This window comes from Lathyrus oleraceus, chromosome 1 (genome assembly GCF_024323335.1).
Source record: "Lathyrus oleraceus cultivar Zhongwan6 chromosome 1, CAAS_Psat_ZW6_1.0, whole genome shotgun sequence".
NCBI classification, from domain to species: Eukaryota; Viridiplantae; Streptophyta; class Magnoliopsida; order Fabales; family Fabaceae; genus Lathyrus; species Lathyrus oleraceus.
The window spans coordinates 3,445,834-3,464,914 of record NC_066579.1 but is presented as its reverse complement, the minus strand read 5'-3'; the positions used below and the strand labels follow the sequence as shown (position 1 = coordinate 3,464,914).

Here is a 19,081-nt window from a genome sequence, read left to right as displayed (position 1 = left end):
AAAATCATAACTCACAAACCACAAATGATAAATTCACAAACTCTACACCAAAATCACCATGAGTGTGTCTAGTTTAAGCACAAAAAATTTGAGAGCCATTGGATACATTCTCATCATTTCACAAATGTTTTGGCAAAGTGTACAAAATTTGGTCACATGTCACAAACCCTAAGGCCATTTAAAAACTACTCATCCAAAAATTCTGGAAAAATAATGATAAGAAAGTAGAGATCATGATGAACACAACACAAAAAATCCCATTGAATTTGGATCAAAAATGAGCAAGTTATGAATTTTGGAAAATTGGATATAAAATGTGAAATTAAAATGGAATAAATGAAGTAAGAGTGGCATTTTTGTAATATTTGATTCCACTTAATGGAGTGATGTCGTTTTGGGCATTAAAGGAAATGTTTTGATTGGATGAGGGAGTTTAAGCCATGCAGCACGAAAATGGGGAAGAAAAGCTGGGAAAGAACAATTGGGATTAGGGTTTTACTGTTCATCCCTCTCAAAAATCATGATTTCACAAACTTGCCCAAAAATCAAAATTGAATATATGGAAATGATCAGCATGGCAAGGTCAACAAGAATCCATCATCATTTTTCATTAAAACAACATACAAGTCAAGAATCGAGCAAAAACAAAACTTGACATCAAACTTCAAAACAATATATCTTCATGAATAAGCAACCATTTCAAAAAGTGAAAGCATCATGGCAATCAGCATGGATAGACCTTTTGAAAACATGTATCAATTTGACAAGAGAGGGAGGTCGAATCCATACCTATTTTTGAAGGACAGTTGTGTTCTTGATGTTGTTTGATGTTATTGAAGTGCAACAGCTGCACCTTAGGGTCCCAGATGATGACTGATGAAGTTAGCTTTGCTTGAGATGGCTTGTTTTTGGCATCAATCTTGGACTGTCATGGCTGAGGCCCTTTTTTTTAAAACAGTGCTAGAACAAATGCTTCCAAGTGTGAAAAATGTGATTGCAATGTGCTCATGATGTTGCCTTGATGATGAACCAACAAAACAAGGTCGGGGTATTTGGAGTTTTTAGACTGAAAATGAAAAAGTGTCAAGGTGTGATTTTTGAGTGAACGAGAGAACCAATGCTTCTTTCTATGTTCTTGTGGCTGCTAGCAAGGTTTTATATGGCAGGAAGTGATGAATGAATGGTCAAAACTATGCAAGGCTTTGTTCTCTGAGTTTTGGGACAGTTTTTGAAAAGTGCAAGAAGTGAGTTTTTGAGGGTGTGGAGTTCTATTGTGCAAGGTGTTATGTTGCTGTCATTGGTTCCATTGTTGACAGGAAAATGATGAATGGATGTAGGAAAACAAATTGCAAGGCTTAGTAACTTTGATGTTTGGACAGAGTTTTTAGGGATGCAAAGCAAGGTGGTTTGAGAGAGGGTATGAAGTTCTTGGTTTGTTATGTGTTGGCTGCTACTGTCCTATGTGTGTGTGAAGGTCTGCTGTCATGGTTGCTTTGTAGTGGGAGAGCAAGGGCCAGGCTTGGTCTCTTTGTTGTTTTTTGGACATGAAGTTGAAAAATGCAAAATGAAGTTTTAGAGAAAATGAGAAGTTGGCTGTGCAAAGTGTTTGATGGATGTCAATTGTGTTTCAAAATCACAGGAGAAAGGTGAAAAGTCATGCTGTTTTGTATTATGCAGTATATTCTCTTTTGAGTTTTGACAGGAAATTTTTGAAATGCAAAATAGCCAGGTCAGGTTTTGTTTCTTTTTGGAGGTTTGACTGATTATGCTAAATGCAAAGCAAGCAAGGTCATGTTTTAGGATGAGGGAAACATGCTTCTATTGTTGGATGGATGCTTTTGGTTTTGAGTTTTGACAGCAAATTTGAAAATGCAAGAAGGTGAGTTTGAATGAATGAAGTTTGTTGGTCTGCTATGTCATGTTTGATGGCCAAAGTGTGCTTCCTTTTGAGAGAGTGAGAGCACAAGGTTTTCTACTGCATGTTGGCTTGGTGCTGCTAGTTTCAAAATGGTACTTGGATGATGGAAAAGCAATGCATGGTTTGGTCTTTAGGGTGTTTTTTGTTGACTGTTTTTGGAATGCAAAGCAAAGTGAGCTTTTAGAATAAGAATGCATAATGAATTTGCCTTGGCCAAAATGGTTTTTGTGTGGCTGCCATTGCTTTTTACTGTCCTCAATATGACAGAAAATGCACCCCTAAAATCTGTTGTTGAGTGTTGCTTTTGTGGCAAGGTACTGTCTTGGAACTGTGGAGTTTGACAGAAAATTTGAAATGCTAAAGCAAGGTGGATAAGATCATTTTCTGCTGCAGTGTGTTTGGTATGCTATTAATGTCCTCATGACAGGAAAATGAAGTTGAGAAATTTCTGTTTGAAGTTGCCTTTTGGACAGAATTTGCAAATGCCAAGGGTGAGAATGGATGAAGTCCCTTCTTTTTGGTTTGTGCCTGTTATTGCTGACCTCTCATGACAGCAAGTCAATGGAAAATTCTGCTATTAGCAACTGCTCTTTTTTTTAGTTTTTGACAGCTTTTTGAAATGCAAGTAAGAGGGATTCAGCATCAATAATTTCTGTTATGCCAAGTGTTTTTTTTGATGGCTACTAGCTGCAATTGAATCTCAAAATGTCAGCAAAAAATCATGCCTAAGGTCTGCTGTCATGGTACAAAGCAAGGTGTGGAAGTATGGTGGATATGGTTGCATTTGTCCTTTTGTTCCAAAATTCAAGCAAGTAGTGAATGGCCCTTGTTTTGCTGTTGGTTAGGCTGCTAAAATGTGTTCAAAATGACAGCAAATGTACTTCTAAAGTTCTGTCTTGATGAAGTACAAAGTATGGCATGGTAGAGAGTATGGATAGAATGAGTGAAATTGTCCTTTTGCCAAATTTCAAGCAAGTTAAAGAATGGCTTCATGTACTGCATAATTGAGCTTGCAAACATGTTCTAAATGGTATTCCTGAGCTTTTCCAATTGGCCAAATGTTAAAAAAATGTTTATATCAAAAAGTCAAACATTGGTCAAACTTGCATTCAAATGAGATAGGTCAAAAAATGCCATTTTGATTGGTGAAGTTTTGGCTCATGAAATTTATATTTTTGGAAAGAGGGGATCAAATGTGACTTGTAGGAAAAAACCCCACCAAAATTGGCCAAATGGTTTGGGAGATATGGCCTTTTGAAGTTCAAGATTTTCTGAAATCGATTCGATCATAACTTGCCATCCACACATGGGAATTGAGAGTTCTTGGACTTTTTGGAAATGGGAGAACAAGATCTTCAACTTTCATGTTGGGAAAAAATTCATTTGAAGCTTGTATCAAGATGTAATTTTGAGGATCAAGACTTTCCATTTTTGGTAAGTTTCAGTTACAGGTCCAGTTTCCATTTTTGGAAATTTTTGATCTGGCTTCAAATTCTTCCATGATGGTGTTTGACATGATATATGAGGCCTATTTGGACATGAATGAGACCTCTCAAACCAATTTCCATCATCAAATTACTGATTAAATGAACAGTTGACCAACAGTTGACTTTTAGGGTTTCTGACTGTCTGCTCATTGACTGATGACTTCCAAACCCTAATTCCTTGAGAACTTGACTTCAAATGATGTCCCAAGTTGTATGAACTCTTGATTATTGATCATGGTGCCCAAATTCCACAAGAATGGCCACCATCCACTGCTTTGACTGACAGTTGACTTTCTTTGACTTTCTAGGGTTTTTGACTGTCTGTGCATGCACTGATGACCTCTGAGCCTTCAACCCTTGACATGAACACTTCAAATAGACCTCCAAGTCATGTGAACTTGTTGGACAAACCCTAGGGCCTTGGCTCCTTGAGAATTGTGCTTGTTTGCTTGGTTGACTGATCTCCTGATCAGTTTGACCTAATTTCTGACTTGGCTTGCACTTGAGGCAAAAGAGGCAATGCAATGCTATGCAATGGGCCATGATATGCTATGTCCTAATATGAAAATGTATGTACAATGATAGGTGCAAATTTGAGGTGCTACAACCAACAAGGGAATGTTCCAAAGTAGGGTCTCATTCAATATCATAACCAACTACAACACTACCAACATCAACAATCATACCCACAACAACATCATCAATATCAAGATCAAGCTAGTGTGAGTCTGATGCCATTGTCAATATACCAAAGGCTTGGTATTGGAAATGTCAGTGATACAAGGACAAATCTGAAGTTTGCAGATCACTCAATAAAGAATGCATATGGGATAGCGGAAGACGTGCTGGTGAAAATAGAGCAATTTAGTTTTCCTGTTGATTTTGTGATCATAGACATACCTGAGGATGAAGACACGCCTATCATTCTTGGTCGACCATTCATGCGGACAAGTGATGCAATTTCGACATAGACCACAGTACACTAACTTTAAAATTTTATGATGATGAAATAACCTTGAATGTTCTTGAAAACATGAAGTTAGAGGTGGAAAAAGAATATCACTATCAAGTAGGCATGATCAGGACAGATGCGAAAGATCAAAGTGACATGCCAACATCAGAAAAAGTCTCCAGAAGGCCATCTCAACTGGTCTCACCTCTGTTAGCAACCCCGAATGGAAAAACTCCTATTTCCATTCCAAAAGCCATGAGAAAGAAAAGAGAGCGACAACGAGGTACAAATATGAAAGTCGGAGAGGACTTGTGGCATAAAGGAATCCCTACCTCCGGAAAAGACGTTTTTTTAATTTTGGAAAAGAAGTGCAACAAGGTGAGGAAGCTGAAGTCCCCCCCCCCCTAACAGGTGGAATGAGGCATCAAGCTAATGACGATAAAGGAGCGCTGCTTGGGAGGCAACCCAAGGAAAGTATTCATAATTTTTTTTTCTTCAATTTTATATTAATTTCTGAGTTTTATTTGCTTTAAGTGGATCATTTTCTGATTGTTTACTTTCATCTAGTAATATGATAATTGTTCCTTTAATGGTTATGTGAAAAATACCCAAACTGAAGGCATGTGCATCCTCTATGCATGTTAACTCGCCAAGATATTTTTATATACCTCTAAATGATCTGATTGGTGTAATTGATTTGGACTGAAAGTTAAACAGGTTTACCACAACTGATTGAGAAGCCACATCGAGCAAGATGTACTTGGGAGGTTGTTAGCTCTACCCAACCTTGTGAGAGCAGAAAAACCAAACATAATGTACATCATAAGAGAGCACTCAAATATGTCTTTATCATTCAGAACTTACGTACCTTCTTTTCTTATTTCGGGTGCATGATTACACACATTGAGGCACATATTTTTCTACCCCTGAGCCTTTCTAGCCACTCTTTCTATTATTACCATTGTTAACCTAATCTGAGCCTTAACCCAGTTGTTTGTTTTAAAAACCACATCAAATCAACCCATGGCCCAAACACTTTCCCATCTTGTTCAGAGTATTTATGTGAGTTATTAGATCCATGCTCATTCTAAGTTTGGGGTTGTTGTTGGAATATCAACATTTAAGTTTGGGGTAGCTATGCAACATTAGTACAGATGAGGGCACATGATGATTCAAAAAAAATATAAGAGTAGAAAAAGAAAACATGAAAATTTGAAAAATCAAATTGAAATGAATAATAGAAAAATAATCATAATGGCACTTGAAAGAATGATAAGTCAACATATATTGAAAATAAAGACAAATTCAAAAGTTGAATCCTTGATAATAGTTAATCCATCAGAATGAGCATAGTGAAGATAACGATCGTATTTAATCAGAACCATAGCCTACTTTTCCAAATTTATCCCATCTTAACCCTAGCCCCGTTACAACCATAAAGACCTCAAGTTGTGTGTGTGTGTCGTGCACCTTGATTCAAAAGAGAATTTATTCAAGCATATGGTATGATACTATGTACTGTGAATTTTGAGTGTAAAACGCATTAACACCCGAGAGATTTGGTAAGAGTGTGAATTGAGCTGATAGGTGAATCATTACTTTCAAGTGAAAGTGTGGTCAATCAATCAACCTCGGCAATCCAGCAAAAATCAAAGGTATCAACAAATGAGGGTCATGAAAGATCTTAAAGGTATGGTGGCACATGAAAAGTTCCATTTCATTTAGGAGTGACATGAGTTCTTTGTACTTAAAGTTGCTTGAGGACAAGTAACAAGCTAAAATTGGGGTTGTGATCAGTCACCATTTATGCTATAATTATAATCATGTTAACAGGTGAAAGAAGGCGAGTTAGGTACATTTTGCATACAGTTTAAATGGTTTTTACATCTACTTTTACCATTAACATCATTTAATCTATTCACTATATTTCATCAGTTTATTTCATTTTTCTGCAGTTTGTGCTCGGGTTTTATGTTATTATTATTTTTCAGGTTCAAATAGATATTCAAGTACAATCGGATGCAGAAAGCAAGAAAAATCGCAAAGAATCGGAGAAGTTTTTCCACGCTTCAGTAGAGATGCTACGGGCCGTAGCAGAGAGGTCTGAATAGAGCAAAAATCCATCCAAAACAGAGACCGACTACGGCCACCCGTAACACCTGCTACGGGTCGTAGTGAAGGGTATGGGAAGCAAATCTAACTTTCACACAAATAGGAGCCTTCTACGGTCACCTATAGCACCTACTACGGATCGTAGCAGAGGAACTGGGACAAGATCATCAGGGACACGGGTCTATTATGGCCACCCATAGCACCGACTATGGGCCGTAGCAGGCATGCATGAAAAAAAATCCAATTTTGACTTTTCTATTGTCATTCCTAAGTGAGGGGCATTTTGGTCAATTGTGAGGCGGTGTGATGGACTTTTGTGGATCTGTTTGAAGGAAGAAAAGACTTTTCTATAAGAGGGCAAGTTATCAGACAAAAAAGGGGACCTGGGAAAAGATGAAGAATTGATACGATTCAGAATTAGAGAAATCGAGGTTTTGGGAGAAACAAGATCCTTCATGAGCGAAAGGAATTGAAGATCAAAATTCATCTGAATACTTGTATTGTCTCCGTTTTATATTTTGATTTGCTTGAATATTATGAGTAGTTAAACCCCTTAATGCTAGGGGGTGTCCCTGATTTGAATCTGTAATGGCTTTGTGTTTACATTTGTAATAACAATATTATTTTTCATAATTACTTTAATCTTTTGATGTGCTTAATGTTTTCTCTTTCGGAAGAATTAAGATTGTAGTATGATTATCTATTAGGTTGGACCGCCATTGATAATGCTTTCATAAGATTATTCTACACTAGATATCATCTAGGACTAGGGATACCTTGTATGAACCAAATTGTTCTCGATATATTAAGGTTTAATTTCACCAGTAACTTTCTATGGACATAGAGATTAGGGTTGAATGATTAAAGGTTTTCTCACCAAGGCCTTGGGAGAAAATACCTTTGAGAACTAGTAGTAATTAATTGATATTTGTTGATGCAATAGTGATTCCAAGTTGTTACAGGGATAAATCACACATCTTTCCTGACATGTTCATTTATCTTGAAAACCTTTTTACAATATTATTTATTTTATTTACAATTATTTTTATAAATTTGAATCTAAAACCCCTAATACAAGTTTTTGTTTAATTGAACAACAATTCGACTTCAATATAGTCTTTGAGATCGACATTCTCGGAACCTTTTCCATTATTACTATACATGAAAAATAGTACATTCACTATTTTTCCGATCAATTATGTCACGGATAATAAGCTTGATAATAGAGTCATAAAAGCTATCTTCCCAAGATATGAAAAAGGGGAACCTTTGGAGTATAGAAAATTCTAAATTTGTGTTTGGCATGGATGTTACTTATGATGAAAAATGTATGATGCCTGATGATGGTGATTTTAAATTATCAAATAATCATATATTTGAGATAGAATCTAAAGACCATCCAAATTCTAGTCATATGTGGAGTATCCTAGTGTTTTTCGAGATGATGAGGAGGATGAACTTGATCATGATGAATGAGGATGATGAATGAGGAGGTTCAATAAGAAAATATACATACATTACAACAACAACATGACGCATCACGGTCGCGTAAAAGTTTCGCGATTTTGGTCGGTACAGATGTCACGACACTAATTGTGATCGCCGTGGTGTGAATTAATCATAATTTATTCTTTAATAAAAAAAGTGATAATGGTATCGGTATCAGCATCTTCTAAAACCATTTTGTCACGGTCGTTTTCGCGATTGAGGACCGTTATTTAAAACCCTGATTATGATCCTATTCAGTACCTTTAATTTTTAGACAAAAGAGGCAACGTTGTCTCTGATTTCCCAACTACAACATCAAACATCATTGGTGAGATTACAAGTCTGCAATCTCCAACGTATTTATTCATTCAATTATGATTTATTTCTAAAAATATCAAAACCTACCCAAATCCTCAAAGTTTTGTTGTTCTATAACAGGGAGCTTTGCACACAACAAACTTTGAAAAAAAAAAAGGTATATATTACTTCAATATTCCTAGTACATTACTTTATTAAGTGATAACAATGCTAATTATGAATGTAATAAAATATGGAAGATTATTAAGTGATAACAATGCTAATTATGAATGTAATAAAATATGGAAGATTATACCATACAACATTACTTCATTACCTGTAATACATCATACAGGTTTAGCTTTCCAAACCAGTTCCAATACATATGATAGTATTTGACAAGTGATTTTGGGTGTACTCAAAGGAATTTTCTTCTTAGAGTCAAAGAGTAATCCATTGAAATATAGAAAACCATTATTTAAATATAGAAAAGCATTATTTAAAGGGTTGATATATCCTAACCAACACTCTTTTATTATACTATGGGCTTCCTATTTTATGGAGAATAATATGAGCACCATATTGCGGCTGAAGTGTAATTACCGTAGCAGGCGCATGAGTATAGGTAGGAGAAAGTTCAAATGAGAAATGTTGCAAAATCATTGCTATTGCCATCTTTGCTTCAATCATGGAAAAGTTTTGTCCAATGCAAATTCTAGGACCCCCTCCAAATGGAAAAAATGAATATCTTCCCTTCGTTGCTTTCAAAACACCTTCAGAAAATCTTTCAGGATTGAACACCTTAGCGTCATCTCCCCATAGTTCTGTGTCATGGTGAACCAAAACTATCGATAAGAAAAGCTGCACTCCAGCAGGTAATGTTAGGTTTCCAAGTTTCATATCTTTGTGAACAGTTCGAGTAAGCGCGATTACTGGAGGGTATAACCGAAGAACCTCGTTCAAAATCATAGTGACCTGTTCCAAAAAGGTATTATATCGAATAGTAAGTGTCAAGCCATGGATTAGGATTTGGTGCAGACTACAAAAACTATGTCACACACTTTTCGACCTCAACCATTGAATCTCAAATTAAAAGTCTTGATGTCTTAAACTTATTTTGTTTATTGTGTAATCTAAACTTTATTATGAAAGGAAGAACATGATACTTACAATCTTAAGATGAGTTAGGCCATCAAAATCTGGTTTATTGTTACCGAAGACTTGTAATACTTCCTCCCTTGCACGTGCTTGCCAATCAGGGTACCTGCTCAATAACACCATTGTCCAAACAAGCAAAACCGAAGTGGTCTCTTGCCCTGCAAAGTAGAATAGCTTGCATTCATCTATTACATCTTCAAGACTCATTCCGACATTCTTATTGTTGCCATGTTCTTCCATTTCCTTGTGATTTGAGTCCAAAAGTATACTTAATAGATCATCCTTAGTTGCTTCGCCTGCCTTTAGTGCTTTCTCCCTCTTGTTAATCATATTTGTAAGTGAAGCTTTTACATCTCTGTCAATTTGCTTCATCCTCCTATGGGTCGGAGTTGGTAGAAAACTTCAAAATAAACATAATTAGTCTTGTAATTAGTATGATATGAAGAGACTTTTCTGTTTCATGGATCATGTTCTTTTAAAATGAGCAACTATAAACCATAAATATTGGTTGTTTCCGGTGAGAATATAAAACCCGTTTCACAAGCTTGATCTTGCATTAATCAACAAGAAGTCAGATACACAAATTAGTCTTACCTCCATCCAGGAATGTTAGAATTCGTCATAACAGTTCTTGTAAGTTCAGCTTGCTCGATTTGAAGTTGAAATATTCTCCGTCCTTCTTCATAACTACTTCCAAATGCTGTTCTAGAAATAACATCACTGGCCATGTTTTGAAGGAAAGGCCATACGTCCATTTCACAAGATCCATCTGACGACAACATTGTTTCCCATTTGCCAATCAGATCATCGCAACTTTTGAAGAAATTTGGTAACATGATCTGTGGTGTAGGAGATAACCAAGAGTTAGAACTCTTTAAGTCAAACTAAGAGCATGTGCATTAAGAATTAAAGTCATGTTTTGAAACGGCACGCAAGACAATTACATAAGATGTATATCTAGTAAACAGAAACTTGCCTTCAGTTTTTCAAAATGGAATGCAGGATTGATTATCTTTCTGTGCTTGCTCCACTGTTCTCCCTCGAGGTTTACTAGGCCATTAATTAGTAACCTGACAAGCGGATTCACATTAAGCTTTCGGAAATCGTCTTTTTTGTTAAGTACATCTTTAATTAGCTCAGGATCTGTGATGTTTAGCCTTGGTGTTGGTCCAAACCAAATAAAAGAGTTCTTACCTGCATAACAATTATAGACAAAATTTATGTAGGAGTCGAGGATCACAAGCTTCTTATTATATATAGTCTGCTATTTGCCTTTGGAATCTCTGAGCACAAACAAGAGGTGTTTATATTTTCCAAGTAATATTGTCAATTTAAAAAATCACCAAAGAGAATACGGTGCTTGTTAGTATTGTAGATCCCACTAAATAAGGGACACAGATACAGACATCTGACACCGACATGTGTCGTTGTCATGTCAATGTTATACACTGACACGCCTTTATTTAGAGGCGTCGGTGCTACATCTCACACAATGGTTAGATCTAACCGGCAATCATGAACTATCGGTGAACACAAAGAATGTTAATAATTAATATCAATGTTTGATGGACCAAAAACCATGTGATTTTTTCCTACTGCAGTTAGTACAATAAATGCAGATAATTAGCATGCTATCATGCTTGAGATCATCCACAGTTAGTTGCTTCCTCTTAGATGAAAATTTGAAGTGGTTCATGGTATAAACTTAATTTGAAGTGATGTAATGCAATTGTAAGGTACTGAATTGAAGGATAAATAGTTAGTATTGTACAAGGAACTCAGACCATAATTCTTTAGTTCCGACTCAGACACCTGGATACGACATAGACACACCAATACCACCGATAATTTCAAAAATCTAAGGCATAGTTCCGACTCAGACACCTGGATATGACATAGACACACCAACACCATCAATAATTTCAAAAATCTAAGACATAGTTCCGACTCAGACACCTGAATACGACATAGACACACCAACACCACCGATAATTTCAAAAATCTAAGACATAGTTTCGACTCAGAAACCTAAATACGACAGACACACCAACACCACCGATAATTTAAAAAATCTAAGACATAGTTTCGACTCACAGACCTGGATACAATATAGACACATCAACACCACTGATAATTTCAAAAATCTAAGATATAGTTCCGACTCAGACACCTGGATACGACATAGACACACCAACACCACCGATAATTTCAAAAATCTAAAACATAGTTCCAACTTAAACACCTAGATACGACATAGACACACCAACACCATCGATAATATCAAAAATCTAAGACACAGACACCTCGCTACATAAATGATAGCATTTCATTTTTATTTATCCATTAAGAATTTAAAAAGTGATAATCACAACAATTATTGAGAGGTGTACGGAAAAAGTGAATAATAATCGTAAAATAAGTTGCGAAGAATAAGAAGAGACATACCATGTTTTAAAGCACTTTGTTGGAAATAGGAAAACACACGAGGAACGATATCATCAGAAAGATTCATGGGTTTAGATGATGCTTCTTTTCGCGTCTTTACAACATCTTTTACGTCTCCAACTAAAAACCTATATGAATTTCCTTTAAGTCCTTGTTCTCTTAGAATCTTTTCTAGCTTCTTTGGCTTCAGCCATAACCAATTCAGAATCCTCCATGACCATGTCAAAGCAAGTATTATGACAGTGAAGACAATTATTGCTGTAGTTGTAGCCATTTCTCTGAAGGGGAATAATCGGTGCAAAGATGGTACTAATACAGAGATTTATACAATTTAGCTGTTGTGCAATGAATAAAGTCCACATTCAACCACAATTTTGCCAAAATACACTCTTAAAAAAATTATATTTTTATTAAATTATCCTCATATAATGGTGAGAGTTATATTAATTAAATGATATTGAAAAGAAATATATTAAAAATTGAGATGAAAATTATTCATTTTAATTTTTTTTTAATAAAGTATTTATTGTTTTCTACTTATTGATTCAACGATATCCACGATGTTCAAAATTAATTAAAAAAATTAAATTTAAATATATTTTTTATTCTCTTAATATGATATTTTTTAATTTTTAGTCCTCCTATTTTAAATTCAACTTTCTAGATCTTCAACTTTATGTTATATTAAATTTGGTCGGTTCTTCTTCAATTTTTCGTTGTTATTGATAACTAGGACAAAAATATATATTTTTATAGAATCAATTAATAAATAATTATTTTTATTTTAATTAAATAATTAATTATTTTTAATAATTTGTTTAAAATATTAAATAATTAAAATTGTAAAATTAAAATTTTGGGTTTAAATCCATTTCATTGGACCAATAACCCAACACTCAATTTACAAGTTTATGCATGGCTTATATAAACATTAAAACTAATGATCATAAAAATAATGTGAGTCTCTCATCATATCCTCTACAATCAAAATGGAAACATTTCTTCTGGATGTTCCACAGCCTCTGATATCATCTCGGTCTGTTATTTAATTTTGCAGCTTTAGTTATCCTACAAAAGCTTGTATATTCTGAAATTCAATAAGTAATTTTGAGGTTTTACGGCGTGTTGCAAGTGATTCAAGTTGGACTCAAGAAAGGGAATGACTCATTTATTTAGAGGGAATGACTCAATAAGTTTGTATCATTTCTTATGTAAGAATATTCCATTAATTTTTGTGTAGCTGTCATTTATTCTTCAACCAGACACTAGAAAATCTCTTTGGAATGACTTATCTAATCTTCAGTTAAATCGCCTTATTCCCTAGTGCTTCCTAGGCGACTTTAATGCCATCCTTGGGGCACATGAATACTATGGATCTCACTCCCCTTCCAGAACTTCGGTATCTGATATTCAATCTTGGTTCAATTTAAACTTCCTAGTGGATATGTCCACTAGATGAGCCTTCTTCACTTGGTTTAATGGTCAAAGTGGCGATGCACTAGTTGAAAAAAGGTTAGACATATTTATGTGCAATCAAAGCTGGATCAATATTTATTATTGTTCTTCTTGCACAACCCTCCCCGAAGTTAGATCAGATCATTACCATGTCTTGATGGAGGTTTCTTTTTATTTTATCAAGTTTAAGTCCTACTTCAAATTCTTGTCCATATGGACCCTGCATGACCAATGCAAGGATTTTATTGCCAATTGCTGGGCATAACTAATCGCTGTATTCGCAAGTGCATGAATCGCGTCAGAGTAATATAAAAGAATATCGATCCCACAGAGACCAAATCGTCAATCTATCGATTACTATCATTACGATGTTTATCTAAGGCGGTATAACTGATTCCTGTTGAGGGGAAGGGTTCTGGTACAACTGATTCTTGTACCTCTACTGCCTCATGTACACCAACGTTGGTGTTTGTGGTGGTGGAGTCAATGACAGAGATGAAGAGCATACCCATATTGGGATGTTTTGTCCAGTGTAATGTTTATTTGTTTTAGCTAAAATTTGCCAAAGGGGGAGATTGTTAATACCTTAGGATTGGCATTAATTTTGTAAAACAAATAATGTAATCATCTCTGTTGTTTTAATATGTTGGGTTGAAGAAGTTCAACATCTGGACCAACATGTCATGTACGATGTCACGACATCATGCCTGTGACATCGTACATGCGTAGAAAAACTGAATGAATTAATTCAGTATATATTCTGGGATTAGTGAGGATATTTGGTGAATATCCTAACTCCCATGTGGAGGTCTTAAAGACTCAATCAGAAGATATATAGGCTCAAAATAAGGAGATATATATGGAGAGATTTTAGGATTGAAGACCTTGTTTGTAGCAGAAATTTTCTGCTGTATTTGTAACAGCAAAGAACAAGTTTGCTGCGATTTCTGAAGGCCCAAATCCAGTTGGGTGATTAGGTTATAAATAGCATATTGTAACCTAGTCTTTGTAAGCCTCTTAGAATGAAAATTTAGGGGTGTGTGTGAGGTAAACCTCCCAATCTGTGGGAAGGTTACCATGTGTTTCTCAGTGGTCAAAGCTGAGAGTATTTGTAACTCAAAGCCTGTAGGCAAGAGTGATTATGTTCTTGAATGAAGCTGTGAAGCAAGTTCAAGTTGGTTAACATTACATTGTATTTGTAGTGATAGGAATGGAAACTGGAGGTTTCTATCTAGGAGTTCCTAGGTATAGATTGCATTGGGTAGGGATTAAGTGAAGAGTTGTAAACGGGGGAGTTTAACTCTAAATTAATACTGCTGATAGTGGATCTTCTTCCTGGCTTGGTAGCCCCCAGACGTAAGTCATGTTGGACTGAACTGGGTTAACAATTTCCTGTGTTTGTTTTCCTTCTGCATATGTTATAATCCTGTATGCCATAACTAAGCTTGTATTTCAGTCTGCCTACCAAGTTAATAACATACCTATACATAGCCTTCTGGTTGTATGTCAATCAGAATGTCGTGACATTCATCATTGACAGCATATACTGAATAATAGGCAGGTTGGCTTTTATGATTCAGCTCAGTATATATTTAAGTCTGGTTTTCAAGTGAAAACAGACATGGCCAAAGGATCATTGTGAAGCTGTCAAACTGGATGTCTAGACAGTTGTTCATGTAGGCTGATACTGAACTAGAGACTGGTTGGTCTTTTACAGTACAACAAACTTAGCACTGTCTGTTTCTCAAGAACATAACAGAATCAGCATGATGTATATGTTCTGAATGTCAAACTGAATGTTGTGACATTCATTCCTAACAGCATGTGCTAAAGTGTAGGATGATCAGTTTTTCTGTTTCAGTATTTTTCTCAGGCTATTCTTTAGGAATCCAACAGCTGAGCTAAAATCCAGGAAACCAACTACTACCCTACAATTAATGAACCTAACAAATAGCCTATTTGTTAGCAATCTAATAAGTGGTAATTAGATTAATGTATTCAACCTTTATTTCAGGAAATACAAGAAAAAGGCAAGCACACTGGAATAATGTAACAGATGATCAATATTAAGACATCGTGCAGATAACATGTGTAGGAAAACAACCGATGGGAGAACGATGATTGATCTCTGCTGAGGTTGTATAACTGATGCACAGGACTAGGGGTTCCTTCATTCTAGGGTGACATAGAAGGATATGTCGTGACATCTGTGAAAGCGTGCTTTAGTACAGGGTTTAATGTGTTAACTGTCTTGCTATGTTACAATGTTGGATCAGATGTCATGACTTGGAGTAGAATCTGAATTCTGACTACGCCAGAATTTCAAATGGTATCAGAGCAGGCATCTTGTTCTGCCTCTGGATGAGACCTCTATCCAGTAACGCTGACTAATCAACACCGGTACGAGATGCGAAGCAACTACAAGATGACGTTAGAGCAAGTGGAGGCTAACCAAGCTACCATGAGGTCAGACATCAATACGATCCAAGAGAAGATGGATCAACTGCTGGAAACAATGCTCACCATCGCCCAGAGAGAGAGGGTTGCGGATGCAGAAGCTGAGGCTAGAAGGAATGATAACCCATCAAGTTTGGTCCAACAAGACGAGAGCTTCATCCACGCCAAGAAAAGTCTGGTTCATATACCAGTAGGAAGCAAAGGAGATGGGGATCGTGCAGAGCCTTCTGAGGCGCCTGCTCATTATGGGTCCGAAATGGGAGATGACCCGTATGAAGCTTTCTATGTGCCTGATCATCCGAAGCCAAAGATACTTCCAGACCCTGCTGCAGATAGGCTTCGTGCCTTGGAAAAAAAGATCAAAGCTATCGAAGGGAATAATATCTTCGGTGCCTCTGCCATGAACATGCGCTTGGTATCAAATTTGGTCATTCCGGCTAAATTTAAAACTCCTGATTTCGAGAAATACAAAGGCCAGACTTGCCCAAGAAGTCACCTAGTGATGTATTTCAGGAAAATGGCTGCTCATACCGAAAATGACAAACTACTCATACACTGTTTCCAAGATAGTTTGAGTGGAGCGTCTCTAAGATGGTACATGAGCTTAGAGCAAGGGCGGATTCAAAACTGGGAAGATTTGGCTGACGCATTTCTCCGTCAGTACAAATATAATCTGGATATGGCGCCCGACCGAATGCAGTTGCAAGGGATGGCAATGAAAGAAAAGGAGTCCTTTAAAGAATACGCCTAGCGATGGAGAGAGTTGGTTGCTCAGGTAGAGCCACCATTGTCTGAGAAGGAAATGACTGGAATATTTGTGGACACATTGAAGGACCCATTTTTTGATAGATTAGTGAGCAGCGCAGCATCCGATTTTGCGCATCTGGTCACAATCGGAGATCGCATAGAAAAGGGTCTGAGGGATGGAAAGATTTCAGGAGCCGTGGCAACCCCTAGCGCACCGAAAAAGTATTCTGGAGGCTTCCAGAAGAAAAGAGAGGGTGAAACGAACGCTGTATCTAGAGGATATAAGGGGAAGCAACAGGCTTCATATGGCCAAGTCGCTGCCGTGGTACCCATACCCTATCAACAACCCATACAACAACAACCAATGTATCAACCACATCATCAACAACCTCGTCAACAGCAGAACACCGCACCACCAAGACAATTCAAGCCAAGGCCTCCAAGAAGGCAACTTGACCCTCTACCAGTACCTTATAGCCAAATATTCCCATATTTGCAAAAGGAGGATCTTCTGACATTGAGGGAGCTGAAACCGGCTGTTTTTCCATATCCACCAGGATATGATGCTAACGCCCATTGTAAATTTCACATGGGAGCGCCCGGCCATACTCTGGAAAATTGTTTTGCATTCCAAAATAGGGTACAAGACCTGATTGAAGCAAAAGTTGTTACCTTCACTCCGAGACGCCCGAACGTGAACACTAATCCCATGCCAACACATGGAGATGCTTCCGTCAGTGCCATTGAGGAGAGTGATCAGGGAGAACTGATTCTTAAGGTTGAAGAGATTCAAACCCCTATCACCAGGATAGGGGCACAGCTGCTAAAAAGTGGTCTAGTCCCAGAGGAGCTAGTCAATGACGAGAATGATAAAGGGTTGAGGAATTTTATACAACAAATGCTGGATCGAGGCGAATTACAGATAAATCGTCGTGTTAAGAACAAGGGAGAGGAAGAGATAGCCGTCGTGGTGGACATCCTTTATGATGAGGTTAACGTGGACATCCTTTATGATGAGGTTAACGTGGACATCCCTTTCGATGAGGTTAATGTGGCCATCCCTTATGATGAGATTAATGTGGAAATCCCCATAAACCCATTGGTGATAGAGTTTCCAGCACCGTTCGCATATAAGGATGAGAAGGCGGTACCATGGATATATCAGCCCAGAGCTTTTAAGCAAGGGCAGGAAGACCGACCCGTGGTAATCAACGAACCAAACGTTACCTCAATTGTGGGGCCAGCCGGAATGACACGCAGTGGCCGAGTGTTCGCGCCAAGGGCTGTTGATGCTTCTACAAAAGCCAAAGGGAAAGAAGTTGCTACTCCTGTCCAAATCCCTGTCCCTAGTCGAGAAATGCAAGAAATGTATCTGTCGCCTAAAGCTGCGGTCACTCGTGAGGAGCTGAGGAATTTCTAAGGATAATCAAGAAAAGTGATTATAAAGTGGTGGACCAACTGAATCAAACACCTTCAAAAATATCCATGTTATCTCTGTTGCTCAACTCAGAAGCGCACAGGAATTCGTTATTGAAAGTGTTAAGCGCAGCACATATCACGAAAGACATAACGATAGAACAGTTTGATGATGTGATAGCGTGCGTAACCACTGGAAATTTTTTGGGGTTTAACGATGATAAACTGCCAGTTGAGGGAAAGAACCATAACAAGGCCTTACATATCTCCTTGAAATGCATAGACACTATACTATCAAGGGTATTAGTAGACACAGGTTCCTCACTAAATGTCATGCCAAAAACCACTTTGATAAAGCTGCCGATGGAGGGGATGAATATGAAGCCCAGTACCCTAATTGTAAAAGCATTCGATGGCTCAAGATGAGCAGTGATAGGAGAGGTTGACCTACCAATCAAAATAGGCCCAACTTTCTTCAATATCACATTCCGGGTTATGGACATACATCCCGGTTATAGTTGCCTACTTGGAAGACCATGGATCCACTCTGCAGGTGCCGTCACCTCCACTTTACACCAAAAGCTAAAATTCATTACCAATGACAAGATGATTGTGATTGGAGGGGAGGAGGATATCTTGGTTAGCCACTTAACATCTTTCTGATATATCGAAGTGGATGGCGAGATAACCGAGACACCATTCTAGTCCTTGGAAGTGGTAAATATGATGGTTGTCCAAAAGACATTGGAGACTCCGAAGTCAGGACCGTCCATGGCCTCGTGGCAAGGAGCTAAGGCTGTGATGGAAAGTGAGAGTGCTCAAGACTGGGGCAAAGTGGTGGAAGTAAACCAGAAGCGAGACAAGTTTGGGTTAGGGTATGACCCATCGTCAATTGAAGCCGGTAACCAACATGATAAGGAGCATATCCCTCCTGTAGAGGAAACGTTCACCAGCGTTGGCCATATTTTTGGTAACCAGGTGGCAATGATCAATGTTGAAGATCATGAGGAGGGGTGTCTAGCTGGATACGACAAGCCGCGCCCAATGAAGAACTGACAAACTGGAAGGTTGTGGAAGTCCCTCAATTTTTTCAAAAGTAATTTTATTATTTTAGACAAAACCCTGTGCTCTGCCCAAGGCACAGTGGCG

General features: G+C 37.4%; 2 protein-coding genes across 2 annotated transcripts; one reads left to right on the top strand and one right to left on the bottom strand.

Annotated features, from left to right (window-relative positions):
* Nucleotides 1-8,564: 8,564 nt before the first annotated feature.
* Nucleotides 8,565-12,231, bottom strand: LOC127116776 (cytochrome P450 72A68). The gene is made up of 5 exons (XM_051047405.1): nt 11,858-12,231; nt 10,389-10,606; nt 10,007-10,251; nt 9,425-9,812; nt 8,565-9,229 (listed from the first exon to the last, which is right to left on the bottom strand). The coding sequence occupies exons 1-5, from the start codon at nt 12,129-12,131 to the stop codon at nt 8,795-8,797; spliced, it is 1,560 nt and encodes a 519-aa protein (XP_050903362.1). The 5' UTR covers nt 12,132-12,231; the 3' UTR covers nt 8,565-8,794.
* Nucleotides 12,232-16,571: 4,340 nt separating this feature from the next.
* Nucleotides 16,572-17,936, top strand: LOC127086621 (uncharacterized). Its single transcript, XM_051027411.1, has one exon. It carries the CDS (start codon nt 16,572-16,574, stop codon nt 17,934-17,936), a length of 1,365 nt encoding a protein of 454 aa, XP_050883368.1.
* The last annotated feature ends 1,145 nt before the right edge of the window (nt 17,937-19,081 follow it).